General features: G+C 43.9%; 1 protein-coding gene across 1 annotated transcript in view; it reads right to left on the bottom strand.

The window, feature by feature from the left end:
• The window catches only part of parp8 (poly (ADP-ribose) polymerase family, member 8), a 358,889-nt gene that overhangs the window by 243,500 nt on the left and 95,739 nt on the right, over nt 1–19,650 (bottom strand). The window contains exon 3 of the mRNA XM_067985593.1: nt 9,174–9,211. Coding sequence (XP_067841694.1) covers nt 9,174–9,211 — 38 coding nt within the window. The remainder of the gene's footprint in view (nt 1–9,173; nt 9,212–19,650) is intronic.

Below are 19,650 nucleotides of genomic sequence, written 5' to 3'. Positions count from 1 at the left end.
ATACTTACTTAAAAATTGTTTAATCTTGAACTTCTTCCAGATCTGATGAAGGGGCATCGATCTGAAACATTATCTCTGTTTCTTTCTCCACAGGTGCTGCCTGACTTGCTGAGTATTTCCAACGTTTTCTGTTTTTATTTATATTAGTTCAAGTTCTGTTCCAGGTGTTTTAGAACTGGATTTTTAATAAACTGGATCACCTTGTTCCCCAAACAAATCACTTTGTTATGCTCCTAGAAATGGACAAATATAAAGAAAGTGCTGAGTTCAAAGATTAGAACATGTATAGATATTGACACTTACTTGTTTCGGTCAAATATCCCAATAAAAAAAAATAGATGGATTATGTGTAGCAGCCTAGATAGATCACCGCTATTAAAAGTACAAGAATTGCAATATTTTAAAATACTGCAGTTCCATACATTAAAGGCTTGTGGATTTAATTTCAAATTACCCAGTAGAATTGGAAACTAGCCTAGCAACAGAAAGCAGAAGATAGTGATAAATGGTAAAAGCTCTGTTTGGGGGGAGTGGCCTCACACGCTGAACATCTTTTGGACCAGGACGGTGTATCACCTTAAGATCCATAAAAAGGAAAAGGGGAAAAATAAATATATAAAAGCCCCAAACAACTACATCTCTCTTCCTGTCTGTTTGTAGATGCACAGCTAGCTGTCAGGTGCTACTAAAGAAACTGTTATGTAATCTTTTCGTAACTCTCAGGATTGAAGTTAGCATTTAATTGCCTTGGTGCAGGGGTACAACACAAAATCCAAGGGTGCATTAGGTTGGCTTATTCACATCATTAGAAGCATATTGTACTTTGTAATTATTCTGAAGTGGTGTCTGAATGATGCTCACAAAAACTCTATTCACATGTGAACTCTCAAAATACGCAAGAATATGAAATACAAACTTATCTGAAAGCTCAATCTTCTTTAAAAATCCATCTTATTGCTCAATGGTACTGTGTGAGGTTATGTTTAATAGAGCACTATCTATATTATTATAATAATCTTCAGCAATTAGTTTATAAGTACACATAAAAAGATACATTTTGGCTGCTGACATTGGAGAAATTGCACCTTAGTGCTTCAGTTCCAGCCAGACAAGCATGTTTAATGACCAATTGGTTGAGCTGCAGATTAAATCCATTGAGGCAAGCTGTCCTGTAGCTTCACAAGTTCACATATGTTTCTGATATGTCGTTAGGGTGAGAAGCTGTAAGGTGGCTCATGTGGAGCATAAACACCGGCATGGACCCGTTGGGCCGAATAGCCTGTTTCTGTGCTGTAAATACTATGTAACACTATGTAATACATAAAAAGATGGAGACAGGCAAATAGAGGAACTCAAGATGTATGTAGAAGGGATAGCAACAATTGTACCTCATCACATCACTCAGAAACATCTTAAACTAATTCAATTAATTACACCGAAGTGCAGCGACTGCTGTTATGTAAGTAAATGCATCAATCAGTTGGCACACAGTACAATCCCACAAACTGCAATAAATAACCAATTGATCTATTTTTTGGTGATGCTGGTTAAGAGAAGATTATTGGCCAAGAAACAAGAGGGTTCTTCGAATGGTGCTGTAGAACCTTTGAGATCCACCTTAATTGGCAGACATCCCCATCCTCAATGATGGCAGAGTCCAGCACGTGAGTGCAAAAGAAAAGGCTGAAGCGTTTGAAACCATCTTCAGCCAGAAGTGCCGAGTGGATGATCCATCTCGGCCTCCTCCCAATATCCCCACCATCACAGAAGCCAGTCTCCAGCCAATTCGATTCACGCCACATGATATCAAGAAACGGCTGAGTGCACTGGATACAGCAAAGGCTATGGGCCCCGACAACATCCCGGCAGTAGTGCTGAAGTCATGCGCTCCAGAACTAGTCGCGCCTCTAGCCAAGCTGTTCCAGTACAGCTACAACACTGGCATCTACCCGACAATGTGGAAAATTGCCCAGATATGTCCTGTCCACAAAAAGCAGGACAAATCCAATCCGGCCAATTAACGCCCCATCAGCCTACTCTCAATCATCAGCAAAGCGATGGAAGGTGTCGTCGACAATGCTATCAAGCGGCACTTACTCACCAATAACCTGCTCACCGATGCTCAGTTTGGGTTCCGCCAGGACCACTCGGCTCCAGACCTCATTACAGCCTTGGTCCAAACATGGACAAAAGAGCTGAATTCCAGAGGTGAGGTGAGAGTGACTGCCCTTGACATCAAGGCAGCATTTGACCGAGTGTGGCACCAAGGAGCCCGAGTAAAATTGAAGTCAATGGGAATCAGGGGGAAAACTCTCCAGTGCCTGGAATCATACCCAGCACAAAGGAAGATGGTGGTGGTTGTTGGAGGCCAATCATCTCAGCCCCACGGCACTGCTGCAGGAGTTCCTCAGGGCAGTGTCCTAGGACCAACCATCTTCAGCTGCTTCATCAATGACCTTCCCTCCATCATAAGGTCAGAAATGGGGATCTTCGCTGATGATTGCACAGTGTTCAGTTCCATTCGCAACCCCTCAGATAATGAAGCAGTCCGAGCCCACATGCAGCAAGACCTGGACAACATCCAGGCTTGGGCCGATAAGTGGCAAGTAACATTCGCGCCAGACAAGTACCAGGCAATGACCATCTCCAACAAGAGAGAGTCTAACCACCTCCCCTTGACATTCAACGGCATTACCATTGCCGAATCCCCCACCATCAACATCCTGGGGGTCACCATTGACCAGAAACTTAACTGGATCAGCCACATAAATACTGTGGCTACAAGAGCAGATCAGAGGCTGGGTATTCTGCAGCGAGTGACTCACCTCCTGACTCCCCAAAACCTTTCCACCATCTACAAGGCACAAGTCAGGAGTGTGATGGAATACTCTCCACTTGCCTGGATGAGTGCGGCTCCAACAACACTCAAGAAGCTCGACACCATCCAGGACAAAGCAGCCCGCTTGATTGGTACCCCATCCACCACCCTAAACATTCACTCCCTTCACCACCGGCGCACTGTGGCTGCAGTGTGTACCATCCACAGGATGTACTGCAGCAACTTGTCAAGGCTTCTTCGACAGCACCTCCCAAACACACGACCTCTACCACCTAGAAGGACAAGGGCAGCAGGCACATGGGAACAACACCACCTGCACATTCCCCTCCAAGTCACACACCATCCCGACTTGGAAATATATCGCCGTTCCTTCATCGTCGCTGGGTCAAAATCCTGGAACTCCCTTCCTAACAGCATTGTGGGAGAACCTTCACCACACGGACTGCAGCGGTTCAAGAAGGCGGCTCACCACCACCTTCTCAAGGGCAATTAGGGATGGGCAATAAATGCCGGCCTTGCCAGCGACGCCCACATCCCATGAACGAATAATAAAAAAAACATGCCCTTGTCTTCATCAGGAGGATGGCACTTTTAACAATGCAGCACTTGCTCAGTACTGCACTGAAATGTCAGCTTAGATTATATACTTAAGTCCTGGAGTGGTACTTAAACCTACAGCCTTCCGACTCAGTGGCACGAGTGCTACCAGTTGCGCCAGGATAACACAGTAGATGGTTACAATGCAGTAATTCAATCAGGCAGTACTGATGGTGTCAGAAGTCATAAGAGGAAAGCTCAAGCAGTTTGAGTGTCAGCAGAACCTGGACACAGAATTAGTGTGTGTTTTTTAAACAAGATGTTTAGATTTGATAGAAAAAAATACAAACAGAAAATACGCATAAAAGAAAGAAGGCTGCAAAATATAGAACAATCAGATGTACGTCCTCAATGGCATAGTAGATAAATCCACTAACAGGTATGGTACTGAGCCAAAAAGTCCTGGAATCTCAGGTTAGATCCCGAGCTGATCTCTGCAAGGGGTGCTATAATTAACCACAGTGTCTCTGTGTTAACACAGGATAAAAATCAGCCAACCATCGCACCATCCAGAAGCTCCTGCTGGACATTTGCATGTGTGGATATCAAGGTGAGACAGAATCAGATTCAGCTATGATGCACCACCTATTGTTGAATCACCACCGAGAGACATTTGCTGACTGAGCTCACATGTGAAGAAGACCACTTGTATGAGGTACCACAGGCTGCTGTCTACTACTATTACTACTACTACTACTACAAACAACAACTTGCATTTATATAGTGTCCTTAACATAGTAAAACATCCCAAGGTGCTTCGCAGGAGCATAATCAGACATAAATTGGCACCAAGGCACATAAGGAGATATTAGGACAGGTGACCAAAAGCTTGGTCAAAGAGGTAGGTTTAAAGGAGCATCTTAAAGGAAGAGAGCAAGGGGTAGAGGCAGGGAGATTTCGGGAGGGAATTCCAGAGCTTAGGGTTAAGACGGCTGAAGGCACAGCCGCCAATGGTGGGGCAAATAAAGTCGGGGATGCACAAGAGGCCAGAGGAACTCCCGTGGAACTGTAGCCTGGCATGAATCACTAACTTCAACAAAAGAGGAGGAAATGGGGAATGGGAAAATTAAATGTGCAATTAAATGTTAACCAATGTCGCATTGATTAACAATTAGATATCTAAGAAAGTTTCAATCATACAACAAATGTCTGGTAAACCCAGGGCACAACCCCATATCATTTACTTTTCTTTGAAAATGCCATTTTGTATGAGCATATTCTTCTTCTGCAAAAGCCAGGGAGGGACACCTTTGTGGTGTCAAGTTCCTTGTACTTACGTCTCACTCTACTTAATAAATATAAGCTGTCATAGTGGAGACCAATGTCACCCATTCATCAATGGGGTGGGGAAGCAGGAGACTCTCCAATGTCTTGGCCATCATTAATAATGTGAAACAAATCTCATTTCCCTTTTTGATAATGGTCATTCAATAGTGATGAGTCACAAGGTAAACTACAAAAAAAAGCTACACTCTTCAGACAGCATTCCCAGAGGACCTGAATCCTAGAAAGAGGAGAAGCATGTGATGTAACAAGCTTCTATTCAGCCTTATTAACACAGATCAGGTCTGATACTTTCAGATTATACTGGACTCCAATACATCTGATGTAACATTTTGAATTAAAGCAATTTAGTTTTACTTAATGCACTGAGTTGTGTGTCCCCTCCTCCAGTCCAGGCTCCATTGTCTGAGAGAAACTGTGAATGCTGTTCATACTTGGCTAAGCCCAGTAAATCAATTCTTCTTATACCATTGCAGATAACTATAAAACCAAGATGGCAATCCTTTTCTGCCCACTTTAACCTCCGTGGAAATCTCATAACCCCTTTAAATATCAGTGCAGCCGCCAATGGCAGCCCCAACTTTGGCAGCAGGGCTGTAAATTAAATGTGATGGCTGTGCTGTCTCCAAAGATGGCGAGACGCCAAAAGCGGTGATTTTCCCTAGTGCCTCTCAAAGCAGGAGTGTTGGAAAAGAAAGAACTTGCATTTCTATCGCACTTTTCATGACCTCAGGACATCCCAAAGCATTTTACAGACAATGAGATACTTTTAGAGGTGTAGTTGCTGTTGTAATGTAGGGAAACACGGCAAGCAATTTTCACACACCAATGTCCCACAAACAGCAATGAGATAATGACCAGATAATGTGTTTTTTATTGATGTTGGTTCAGGGATAAATATTGGCCAGACATCGGGAGAACGTCGCTGCTCCTCTTCGAATGGTGCCATGGGAACTTTTACGTCCATCTGCAAAGGCAGGTGGGACCACGATCTAACGTCTCATCCGATAAACTTCACCTCTGACAGCACAGCGCCCCCTCAGTACTGCACTGAAGTACAGGCTAGATTATGTTCTCATGTCACTGGAGTGGGACTTGAAACCACAACCTTCTGACTCAGAGGCATGAGTACTACCACCGAGCCAAGGCTGACACTGTGACAGTGGCAAACATGGACATTGGCCATCATTTATTCTGGCCACACGAACGATTCTTGCTCAGCCTTACTGTACGTGATGAGATATTCTCATTGCTACTTTGCATGGATTTTCTCCAGCTATTGGTGAAGATCTGATGATCAGAAAGACAAATTTCGACTTTCAAGCAACTGAGCATGTACAGTCCGCTACAGGCACAGTTGTTTGTCTGTTGTGACTGGTACTGTGGAATCTGCCCAGACTGTAAATGGAACTGATTCCACACCATTGGGAGCCAAGACTTCCATTTTACACTATTCTGTAATATAAGTGAGAACGTCAAACCATGTTTTACTGCGAATGTGGAACCGTACGGCACTGCCAACAGTCTGTCTGATCTGCAGAAATTTATAGTCTTCTCCCTGAGAATAGAATAATCACACCAGAGCTGGGTGAATGATTTAAAGACTGGGCTTTAAAAGAGGTCTTTCACCTTTGTGATCTCTGTCTCTTTCCAAACCTTAAAACAAGCTGCATGACTGCCAATCTCTTGGGTTATTCCAAACAGGGGTTCTGGAATGGCTTAAAAAAATCTTTTCCTAGTTAAATTCACAACGGTTTAAACTATTTTTCGGCCCCCTTTTCAAACCAGGTTACTGTCTTTTGGGAAGAAATTGTTTCTCGTTGCGCACGTTTTCCAGGCAGAAAACGGGGGCAAAGCGCTCCAATTTTGGAATGCAACGCCCCACATCCAACCTGCATCTCCATTAGGGAGCCATCACATTAGTAAAGGTGGGTTTCCAGGACTCCCTACACTTGAAGGCTGGAAGAGTCAGGCCTTTCTAATCTGGCCCCAGTATGGCAGCAGTCTAAATAGGATACGGTAGTGGAGTGGTTGTTACTGGACTAGTAATCCAGAGACCTGGACTATTAATCCAGAGAATGTGAGTTCAAATCTTAGCATAGCAGTTAGAGAATTTGAATTCAGTTAAAAAAGAACAGGAAATAAAAAAACTGGCATCAGTAAAAAAAAGTGACCATGAAGTAATCAGATTGTCATAAAAACCTAACTGGCTCACTGATGTCCTTTAGGGAAGGAAAACTGCCGTCCTTATGTGACTCCAGTTTCACACCAACGTGGTTGACTCTTAACTGCCCTCTGAAGTGGCCTAGCAAGCCAAGACAACTAGGGATGCGCAACAAACGCTGGCCATGCCAGCGACGCCCACATCCCGAGAATGAAAAAAATTCCATGGCAGAAGCACAGACTGTCATAAGGGCCTCTACTGCAGATTAGCTTGAAGCTACCACTTACTCCAGGGTGAACTGCAGTGCTGAAAAACTATCCATAAGCATGCTGCAGATATAGGTACAGGACTTTTCCAACTATCCTGCCATCTGCTGAATGTTGTCAGAGACTCCCCAGTGCCTTCAAATGCACATCATAATCTGCAAGTATCCATCTTTTAAAAGCATGAGATCTAGATTCCCAGGCTCTTCAATTGAGGCGTAACATTTTCTGATCTTCCAGCTAGCAATGTCATCATCCTCATCTTCCACCCTTAGCTCCTCCTATCCACTGATGCTCTCTATGGCACCTTGTGTGCTCCCCTCTGGCTCATTCTCTAATGCCTCAAGTGAATGTCTCTGGGCTGGTGCTTGGAAGGGAGAGAGTGATGTTTCATGCATGCAATGAAGTGCTGGCAGGGCCAAAAGCAGAAGTTGCCTGATTGTTGTTCTTCCTCTTTTGCTTCTTTTTCTGGCACATCTAGAAGAGGATACGACAAGGAAAGGTCAGAATGGATTACAGAGGAACAGACAACATGTGAATTTCAGGAGAAGGAGTGACCGAAGGGTTTCATGATCTAGTTTGCCACTAGGTAATGCGGAGTACAAAAGGATGACAAGGCAGAGAAACAGAATGTTAGGACAAAGCTCCAGCTGGTACCTGCCCTCCTACTCTCCTGAATCCGACTCCCTCTGTTGCCGCTTCCTCAGTAGCTCAAAAGCTTCCTCTTCGTATGAGTTGAAAGTACAGGGGTTGAGGGATCTACCGCCTGTCATCAAACATTCTCTGGTCTTATGGGCTGTCTCTGAGATTTTTAAAGTGGCCATCGCTACTGTGTCCCAAACAGCCCACTCTCCTCTGCCTCACTTGGTCCAACAATCCTTCCAATGCTACCGTGGAGAACCTGGGCACTCCGTGCCATTCTGCAGAACCAACAGAAATTTTTCAGTAGCAAACCTTCAGTCTCTTCTTCCCAAGCCAGCTTTCAATGCGCCTAGCCCTTTGGGCTACTGCACATTTTTTAATCCTGCTGCAGTACAATATTTCCCAAATCTAATGGGTGAGCTACTAATGAGAGGTGTTTACAATGCCCACAGATCAGCCTCAATACAACAATTGAGCTAACTCCCAGAAACTTCAGTACGGTCAGTTCTAGTGCGTTTGGAAGTCCCACCTGACACACTTCCGCTGGGGACTGCACCCCATCTGAAAATCTGAGCCATTGTTTTCAAAAGGATTTCAATAAAGCAATAACTTGAACAGAAAATGTTTCAGGATTAAGAAGCCCTTTAAAATATCAAGCAATGCCACAGGTTTTATCATCGTGCCAGGCTTCTGTTGATTGCTTGTGACTATTTTTGCTGATGACCTCATCAGGGTGCTGCCTTGGAGGAATTACTGAACGCAGCATCGCAAGAAATCTGAAGCATCCTGTGCTAATGACTATATTCAAAAAGAATCAACAGAAAGACAGAAAGAAACAAAAGGACGTTAAGGTTAATGATCATTCTTTGTAACTGGTTGATTTGTAAAAGGACTACTGATGGTGACACTTGCTCTCTAGGATTAGCAATTATGATTTAATCTAACATAGAAAGAGCTGCTCTTGCTGTGTGAAAGATAAGTTTGACACCTTTTTGCTTAGTGGTCTCTTGAAATATTCTCAAGGATTCGATTACAAGCTCCATTTAGACTTTCCATCCCAGTCCTCAGATTCAATTTGGGTCAGGATGGCCTGAAGCTTACAGTGAGAGCTACCCTAGGTCAATTCATGTATCACAAGGTATTGAACTAACCTACTCAATTTGGTTTTGAGTTTACATTAGTAAGCAATTTATATTTATCATTTCCACCAGCCTGAGGTGAATCTTCCATTTGGCAACAGCAGGCTACCCACTGTTCGTGTAAGGGCCAATCACCAAACACAATCAGCACACATACAAACAGCCAGTCCAATCCAATACAGTAACACTCATATGTCACACATCTACCATGCTTTTAACAATAGGACTTTCAGAGAGCTGAGTACCTGGATAATCCTCGGAGACGTGAACTGAATAGGACACCCTGTTGAGGAGAAAAACAGCAATAATTAGAACTGGTATTTAAAAATGGGCAAATCCATCAGCTAATCAGAAACCTATTGTCAGTGATTCTCACCTAATCCATCTATTACAAACCAAAACAGCTGCACTTTGTCATGATTCATAAAAATACATAGAAGTTACAATATGGAAAAGGGCCGTTCAGCCCAACCAGTCCATGTTGGCGTTTAACCTCCATGTGAGCAGATAATTCTAGTCACATTTACCCATCCTATTCCATTTCCCTTCAACCCCTATTCCTTCATTCACCTATCCAATCTAATCTTAAGTGTTGACATAGTTATGTTGACATCATTCTCATTCTCTGCTGAAGTGGACAATTACCATAAATTCTCTCTACCCGGTATTACTTACCGAAGAAATTTTAAATTAAAATTTTTAAACCTCATTTTTTTTCATTAAGGGTATGCTGACATTAAAAAATGTAAACAATTTGAATCTTATTTTCTTTTTGAAACTGTTGGATTATTAAAGGAGCACTGTCTTCATGGAAAGTTTACTGCAAATCCTCCTTTTGGTTGCAAGGGGACAGATCTAAGAAAAGCTGAGTGTCATTTTGTCATGATGACATTATAAGCAAGTGATGTGAGGTGTATTTATGCTATTAGATCATGTATTCACAAACAAATAAAATCAATTAGTTTGACAAACTTTTTCATGAGGACAAGTGCCCCTTTAAGATGCAGACATTTGCACATAATACCATTAATAATTACTAATCATCATTCTATGACCAGGGGACTGTACTGGAGAACCCACAGATTTGATTTGGTAACTAGTCTAAGTATAAAATGTTAAAGGAAAAACAAAATTTTGACATATTAACCCAGTAACAACAGATTGCTATGAAATTAGGCTTCTAAAATTAAACACTTTACTGCAAGTACCAGCTTGTCTACTATTGTAAAGCAAAGAAAGTTTAAGATAAAAAGACAAATTCTTAGATTTTCAAACATACATAGAGAATTTTTAAAATCCCTAATTGGCAAAAGGAACTTGAACTCCAGATACCAAATGTGAGGAATTGAATCCTTTATTTACCATTAATGGGCTTTTTAAAAAAAGTTCTTTTTTATTTTTAAAAAAGGATTCTATTTCTATATATGTAACAGGGAAAGTCCAGAAACCACAAATAGTCACTAATTGCACGTTAGGAACAACTGAACAAAAGAAGTTGTTTGTCTGTTGCTGTGGTGCTATGAAAAACCCCCCAACACACCACACCCACACACATTCAGACATACATATGCACTTACTCACCCACACACACACGCTGTAAATGAGGCAGATTCCACAGTGCCTTTTTTTTTGGTCAGCCAACAGTCTAACATATGCAGAAACCTAACACCATGACTAAGATTCTAGAAACCAAACTAATAAGTATTTTCTTTGCCTGGTATGGAGTATTCATTTGCTTTTGCTTGGACATACCTGCTTACCTAAGCCCAGAGAACCTAGGCAGAGGCTGGCAAGAGCCAAGGCTAGCCCCCCCGGCAAGGTGTACATGGTGGTAGTGCTGGAATTTAACCATGCTAACCAGCAAGCTTCCCACCGCTTGTTCAATTAAGACCACCCTATTCATAGCATTGGCTTGCAGAGTTACCTAGAGCCAAGTGGGAAGAACCCATCACTTGAACTGCTGCACACTTGCACTGGCTTATGTATTGGATTACCAAACTTGCCACAGAGAATCGACTCCATCCAATCTCTTATCATCAAGTGTGTCATCTTGGAGCCAGGTCAACCATAAAGAGATCCTGTCTAACTCCCCCAAGGGCAATAGTCATTAGTTGCTCATTAGGCAACTGATCAGCACAGGTTTGAGCCCTCATAGGCAGACACCAGATATCAGGAACTCACATAATATGTGCATATGCGTTGCCATCATCCTTCTGGCCACAGCGTAGGCGCGCAACATATCCCTTTGAACAGTGATTCCACAACTTGCAGGCTCAGAACTTCAACCTTTCTCAATCCAAGACAAGTACAGAAACTTGGATATATCAATGTACGTCCTTGTACCTAGCATCCAGATAACACCTTCCAGTAGTTGTTATCGCAAGCCTCAACAGTTTTCTTATTGGTTACATGGCAGACAGCTGCATTTAAGCATTGTGGAAAGGCCTGCCCAGGACATCTTGTGATGTGTCGGCTACCTTGATGTTCTACATTGGTACCAGGGGTCAGCTCCTGCAGTGTAGTGGCTTCCTGGGGTGGTGATGAAATGATGACAGGAGCTGAAGCAATGTTTGACCGCTTACTGTGCTCTTGTTAAGAAAGCCAGCTGTGCTGCTTGCCTGATTTATTTGTTTATTTGTACAAGTCCACTGACAGATCAGTTGTTTTTGCCAGTAGTTTTTTTGTCCCAAATGTGAGTGTTTTTCATTAACAGCACTCTTTCATTAATCTGTGCCATTGTATGGAAGGGACCAATTTCCCAGAGCCCCATGGCCCCCCAAAAAAGATGGGATTGGACACTGCTGCCTCCATGCTGAACTCACAATGCTGTTGCCTGTAACTTGCCCTCTCATTTGAGCCCTGACATTGCTGTTCCTACCTGTCTGTCGAAGTGCCCACCTGAGACAGGATGCTGCTGCCTCTAGCTTGCCCCCGCGACTGAGTCCCAATGCAGCTATCTCTCCCTGTCCTCAATTGCAGAGACGAACAGAAGAAAGGTGAAACCAGAAGATTAAAGGGGATGGAAAAAAAGAAAGTGAGAAGGCGAAGAGAGAGGTAGAGTGAGACACCAGTGAAGGAAAGAGTGAGACAAAACTAACAAGGAAGCAGAGTCAGAGGTTTTGAAGTGAAGCAGAGAGACAAAAGTGAAGGAGCAAAGAGAGACTAAAATTGAGAAGAAAGTAATTGAAGTGAAGAAGGAAAAAGGATTAAAAAGTGACAGAAGCAGAGACAGGCAGGCGTAAAGGAAAATAGAGGGAGAGAAGTGAAGGAGGAGAACAAGAAATGAAGCTAGAAAGAGACAGACAGAAGTGAAAGAGATCAGGAGATACAGAAATAGGGGAGAGAGAGAAAGAGAGACAGCAAGAAGTGAAGGAGAAAACAGCCAAACAAACAGAAGTGAAGCAGTTGAGAGAAGGGGGAGGGAATGAAAGAAATGGAGAAGATTAGCATGGTTCGAGGAATGCAAACTAAATTGGGAGTTGGATGTGAATTTTAATCATGCTTTTACCCGACTCAAAAAATAATTTAATCGGATGCCACCTACTCCTTAGATGTGTTGTAAAGATCCATTCATTGCTTGAAAAGGTTGGACGTCCCTGTTTTAGGCATCCAAATCAATGCCGCACAGCAGGCTTCTTTGCCACCAACTGCTTAGTCCTCAAGAGAGGCTTTACCTGCGGTGAAGGTGCTAAGCCACTAGTCAATGTTGACTGGAGGCCTTTCTCGCTACAACAGTTTCCCCTTCCTACCACAAATCCATGTCACGTCTTTGTCCTAGATCTCATTCATAGACTGAATGGAGTCCTTCTGTTGCTTGTCTAGAAGCTCAGAAACATGAAAAAATGTTTGAACACACATCACACGCGTCACAAACTTAACCTGTATTGGGACTTAGCTGTCACTGATGAGGATCAGAGAGCTCGTCACTCATTCTCAGTGTAGCCCCTAAGAACTCTGTCAAAGCTGAAACTGATATTCATCAGAGCTCCCAGGTAGTGATGTGAATCAACAATTGGCTCTTCCTTGGATATTCTTGTCAATACATTTTCAGCTAAGTAGAGCTACAATATCACACTTGGGGGCTCACCCACTATATCCCACCAATTCGCCCATTCTCTAAGATGGCAAGTTGAGCGTACTAGATTCAGAGAAGCCCATTAACACATCATCTGCTAAAAGAAGTGCTGTAATTCTTTCAGAAATGTCTGGAACAAACACTCCTTCTGATATCAGCCAATATATTACTGATAAAAAGGTAGAAGCACTGTAAGCCACAGAATAGTACAGGCCACTTTTTTCTCTAAGCTCTCCTGTCTTGTAAAGGGGCCACAGAAAAGTGAATATTCCTCTGTATTCCCTTTTTTCTGTTAATTGAAGTTTTCTCTTTGATTTTTCTGGCTAAGTGAGTTTACATTCAGTTTACAGCTCACATTAAAAAAATAACTGGAGAAAAGCCCAGGATCAAAGTTTACAAAAGATGCATGGGACCAGTTCCTCTGTAACCACTAAAAATAGACAATGACATGAGATAGAATCATAGAATCTTGGAAAGGTTACAGCACAGAAGGCGGCCATTCGGCCCATCGAGCCTGTACCTACTCTTTGTAAGAACAATCCAGTTAGTCCCATTCACCCACTCTTTCCCCATAGCCCTGCAAATTTTTTCCCTTCAAGTATTTATCCAGTGCCTTTTTGAAAGCCATGATTGATATGACCTCGTCACTGTTAAAGTACATTGAATTTGGTGAAACCTTCAATGTGTAACTAGCACACAAGGCATTTTTTTAAGCTTTTTGATAATGTTTACCAGTTCTTAGCTCTGCCACACTTTCCAGTAATTCCATCACAACAGCCAGGGGCAGAGGATGATGAAGAGGAGAAAGAGGAGGAGAAGCAGCAGAAGAACAGAAATTTCTTCCTCATTGATTATCATGATGATGATGATGTGGTTGAGGATGAGGAATTATGGAATCATAGAAAATTTACAGCACAGAAGGAGGCCATTCGGCCCATCGTGTCCATGCCGGCCAAAAATGAGCCACCCAGCCTAATCCCACAGCCTTGTAGGTTATGGCGTTTCAGGGACATATCCAGGTACTTTTTAAATGAGTTGAGGGTTTCTGCCTCTACAACCCACTCAGGCAGTGAGTTCCAGACCCCCACCACCAGCTGGGTGAAAAAAAAATTCTTCAGCTCCCATCTAATCCTTCTACCAATTACTTTAAATCTATGCGCCCTGGTTATTGACCTCCCTGCTAAGGGAACTAGGTCCTCCCTATCCACTCTATCTAGGCCTCTCATAATTTTGTACACCTCAATTAAATCACCCCTCAGCCTCCTCTATTCCAAAGAAAACAACCCCAGCCTATCCAATCTTTCCTCATAGTTAAAATTTTCCAGTCCTGGCAAGATCCTCGTAATTCTCCTTTGTACCCTCTCTAGTGCAATTACATCCTTCCTGTAATGTCGTGACCAGAACTGTACGCAGTACTCAAGCTGTGGCCTATCTAGTGTTTTATACAGTTCTAGCGTGACCTCCCTGCTCTTATATTCTATGCCTCGGCTAATAAAGGAAAGTATTCCATATGCCTTCTAACCACCTTATCTACCCGTCCTGCTACCTTCAGGGATCTGTGGACATGCACTCCAAGGTCCCTCACTTCCTCTACATCTCTCAGTATCCTCCCATTTATTGTGTATTCTCTTGCCTTGTTTGCCCTCCCCAAATATATTACCTCACACTTCTCTGGATTGAATTCCATTTGCCACTTTTCTGTCCACCTGACCAGTCCATTGATATCTTCCTGCAGTCTACAACTTTCCTCCTCACTATCAACCATACGGCCAATTTTTGTATCATCTGCAAACTTCTTAATCATGCCTTCTACATTGAAGTCCAAATCATTAACATATACCACAAAAAGCAAGGGACCTAGTACTGAGCCCTGCGGAACCCCACTGGAAACAGCCTTCCAGTCACAAAAACACCTGTCAACCATTACCCTGTGCTTACTGCTACTGAGCCAATTTTGGATCCAACTTGCTACTTTCCCTTTTATCCCAGGGCTTGTACTTTTTTGACCGGCCTGCCATGTGGGACCTTATCAAAAGCCTTGCTAAAATCCATGTACACTACATCAAATGCACTACTCTCATCGACCCCCCCTTGTTACCTCCTCAAAAAATTCAAACAAGTTAGTCAGGCACAACCTTCCTTTAACAAATCCATGCTGACTGTCCTTGATTACTCCGTGCCTTTCTAAGTGATGGTTTATGCTGACCCTCAGAATTGATTCCAATAATTTGCCCACCACCGAGGTTAGACTAACTGGCCTGTAATTACTCGGTCTATCTCTCGCTCCCTTTTTAAACAATGGTACAATGTTAGAAGTCCTCCAATCCTCCAGCACCATGCCTGTATCCAGTGAGGATTGGAAAATGGTGGTCAGAGCCTCTGCTATTTCCTCCCTTGCTGCTTTTAACAGCCTGGGATACATTTCATCCGGGCCTGGCGATTTATCTACTTTCAAAGATGCTAATTCCCTTAATACTTCCTCTCTCACTATGTTTATCCCATCCAATATTTCACACTCCTCCTCCCTAACTACAATATCTGCATCGTCCCTCTCTTTTGTGAAGACAGGCGCAAAGTATTCATTAAGAACCATACCCACATCTTCCACCTCCACACATAGATTACCTTTTTGGTCTCTAATAGGCCCTACTCTTTCCTTAGTTATCCTCTTGCTCTAAATGCATTTATAAAATATCTTTGGGTTTTCCTTGATTTTACTTGCCAATATTTTTTCATGCCTTCTCTTTGCTTTCCCAATTTCATTTTTAATTTCATCCCTGCACTTTCTATACTCCTCTAGGCTTTCTGTAGTATTGAGTTCTCGGTGTCTGACATAAGCTTTCCTTTTTTGCCTTATCTTACCCTGTATGACCCTTGACATCCAGGGGGCTCTAGATGCTGAAGAACAGGATGCTGAGGAAAAGGCCGCACAGAAGTTTGTTGCCCTCTGCATCATTTGCTTTCTAACTCCCATGCACCCCAACTGAGATACTATCACCCAGGGGTAATTAGAAAGTGTCTTTGAGATGTGACACCAGATGATTCACAGAGATTGAGGGAACGGGAAGAGTAGGGAGTGGTTGAAGGTATGCCACCTTCCCAATAGAAGCAGAGAAGGCTGCCCATGGCTTTGGAGTCATGGAACCCAGAGTTCCTGGGTACTCGCCTGGAAAGAAGGATGTTCAAGTAATTTGTGACCAATATACAGGTTCTGAGATCAGCCTCCGAGGACGTGCAGCAACTGACACCTGTGATTCTACAGCCTACAGCCATCATTTGTGGTGACATCAGGGAATCATTTCTTCACTAAAGACATCAAAAGAACAGGTAGGCACTTCATTGGAATCTGTAGCAGCCCCCCCCTCACCCTCACTTCAAAATGTCATGGGACCAGGCTGCTGTGCTGCTGGCATTACAGGACAGATTAGATTGTAACATTCCTACTGGATTTCAGACACTGAAGGATGAGATGCAGGCAGCTGTCTCTCAGGGCTTTCAGGATCTGATAGCTGCCATTGGCCGAGCCTTCACGCCCATCAGTGGATGCACTGATCCAGGGCCCTGTACAATGGTGGCGGCTGGAGGCAAACTGCAAGAGGCTGCCATTTCTCAGGACAGCAGCAAATGTCAGGTATCCAGCCTACCCATTCAGAGCAACACCCAAGTGCCCAAGTTCCAGAGATAAATCCAGCAGCGGCTCCCTCCCAGCACCAAACTGCCACAAGAGGAGGGCCACTTCAATATCAGGAGCCTTTTGTACCACAGGAGCATACAACCACCTCTAATGATACTGGGAGAAGCATTAGAACAGGAGAAAGAATGGCACACGGGTGCCAAACCGGATCAGAAAATGTTTTATCGACTTCAGAAAAGGAGGGTAAGTGGAATCTCAAAGGAGAAAATAATTGAAAAACAAGGAATATACATTTAAAAAAATTAGACCATGCATTTTCAGAACACAGACCGTATTTATATAATCGCAGTTTTTGTTAAAATCTGTTCTGATCTTTCACAAATGGTTAGTGACATGGCACAGCTACTAAGTTAGGGTTAAAATAGAAAGTCCTAAATTCACTCAGATTCAATGAATAGTCTTTATTGTTAATCGCTGGGCTGTGAAAGTGCTGATGATGCAGATAGTTGTCTGTCATTGATTTTTATGATTTCCCTTCATTTAATGCACTGTGCAGCCAATATCATCAACATCAAATGAATGAATTCCATAAATAAATAGATTACAATTTTAAAATTTAATAAAAGGCAGCTAAATTGTGTAAGACTATAAACAATATTGGATAAGGAATTTCTAATAGATGACATCATCCTAACAGTAATGTTAGAAAACCTAATGTTAGATATAGTGTTGCTAAACATGATTAGAGCCCCATTGATTCCCATCATAAATCTAAAGTCAAGATTTACTGTGCATCTCCTATCCTAGCCATGGATCTCCTTACCTCACTGAGTCTGTCCTTCCTCCTATAGAGCTCAATTTTCAAATCAAATTGCGGGTGTGTTGGGGGCGGGGGGCTGGGAAAATCGGGAAAATCCCGAGCGGGTAAGGAAGCTGACTCCAACCCGCCAACTTCCACGTCTCACGCAGACGCATCTGTGTGCGCGTGTGCTTCTGGAATGCAGAAGTCCCACCGGCAATTAAAGGGGGCGGGCTGATATTTAAAGCACTTATTAACGTCATTGAACGAGTTGAAATTGTTCATTTCATGGTGATTGAGGCAGGGGACTGATTTTCATTCAGCCTCAGCTTGTTTCCTGTGCTGTGGGAAACATTCCATGCTGTAGCAGACGGGTTTCAGCCAGCAGCCATTTGGAAACTTAAATGCCTGTTTGACAGATGGGGATAAAAGGTGAGTTATTGCAGCAGGGCACCTAGTTCTCTCAGACAAACTTTTGATTGGGAGATCTTTGTGTTTAGACTGAAAATTATTGGTTTCCACTCAGAATTCTTCTGTTTACGCATATTTACCAACTTTTCGGACCCCCTCAGGATGGGGGGCACGATGGCTGCATTCACCACTACATCCGAGGACAAGTAACATCACCAGCCTCGCCAGGCACGGAGTGCACTTCCACCACTTGGAGCTCCACAGCAGAGTACTGCGCTACAGGGACCTGCACAAGAACACAGAGGGCAACAACGGAGGGAGCAACGTCGCAGGAGGCACTACCCTCGTCAGAGGGTAACTACAGACCGTGCCTCATCTTCCTGGACCTCTCTGAGGAGCAGTGCTTATGGAGGCTGAGAGCGAGTCGCCAGATGGTTGCAGACATCTGCAGCCTCCTTCATGCCGAGCTGCTCCCGGCTGGGCCAAGCAGCATCCCATTACCCATCGCTACTCTCAACACTACCCTCAACTTCTTCGCCTCCGGATCATTCTGGGGTGCCACCGGTGACATCGTCGGGGTCTCTCAGTTGTCTGCACACAACTGCATAACGCAGGTCACCGATGGCTTGTTTTGGAAGGCATCGCAATATGTCAAGCTCCCCATGGACGACCTCAGCCAGACAGAGAGGGCAGTGGGATTCCACTCTGTGGCTGACTTCCCACGGGTACAGGGTGCAATCGATTGCACCCATATAGGAATACAAGCACCTCCACATGAGCCAGAACTGTTCATCAACGGAAAGGCATATCACTCCATCAACACTCAGCTCGTTTATGACCATTGCAAAAGATTCCTTCACATGTGCGCCATACTCCCTGGCAGTTTCCACAATTCCTTCATTCTGACGGAGTCTAACATCCTGGGCCTCTTCCACACACCAAACACCCTTAAGGGCTGGCTCCTCGGGGACAAGGGATACCCCCTGCACACGTGGCTCATGACACCTCTGAGGAACCCCATCAGCGAGCAACTGGGTCGACACAATGACAGCCACATCGTCACCAGGTCTGTAATTGAACATGCGATAGGGCTGCCTATCGGTGCCTCGATCGTTCTGGGGGAGCACTTCAATACGTACCAACGAGAGTGGGTTGAGTCGCATTATGGTAGTGTGCTACGTCCTGCACAATATGGCGCTGTAGAGAGGGGTACCAGTTGAGGAGGCCCCACCCCTCATCCACCATCCACATCTGCCATCCCCACAGAGGAGGAGCAGAAGGAGGAGGAGGATGATGAACCCATGAGCAGAGCAGCGGCTCACCTGACTGCTTGTGAGGCCAGGGAGTCAGTCATATGTGAACGGTTCTCGTAAGATCAGAAAGTGAGAAGAGTCCAGTCCTCACACCACCTGAAAAGACCAGTGCCAACGCCAGTCCCCCCACCCCCTGCACAAAACAGTCCTGCAACTACACATACACCCACTGTAAAGTGACCCACTGGGTGGCATCAAGTGTCGCCGTTCATGGTGAAGCACGTGAAAGGGATCTATCACAAAAGCCAATCAAGAATGGGCAAGACGTGGTCGTAGTGGTGAGAATGATAACATTTAATGTGATTTTAACAACAACCAAATATAAATGAAAAATATGACAGTCTGTGAGACACCCTTGTGCATACCCTTCGAGATCACAAAACCTTAGCCTTTCTCTTCCTACTACTTCTACGTGGTGCATCCCCTGTGGCTGCAGCAGAGGTAGTGGCAGGTTGCTCTTGTTCATCCCCTGGCTGCTGAGATGCTTTCG

This window comes from Heptranchias perlo, chromosome 1 (genome assembly GCF_035084215.1).
Source record: "Heptranchias perlo isolate sHepPer1 chromosome 1, sHepPer1.hap1, whole genome shotgun sequence".
NCBI lineage: Eukaryota > Metazoa > Chordata > Chondrichthyes > Hexanchiformes > Hexanchidae > Heptranchias > Heptranchias perlo.
The sequence above is the reverse complement of the archived record's forward strand: the minus strand, read 5'-3'. Positions and strand labels throughout refer to the sequence as shown.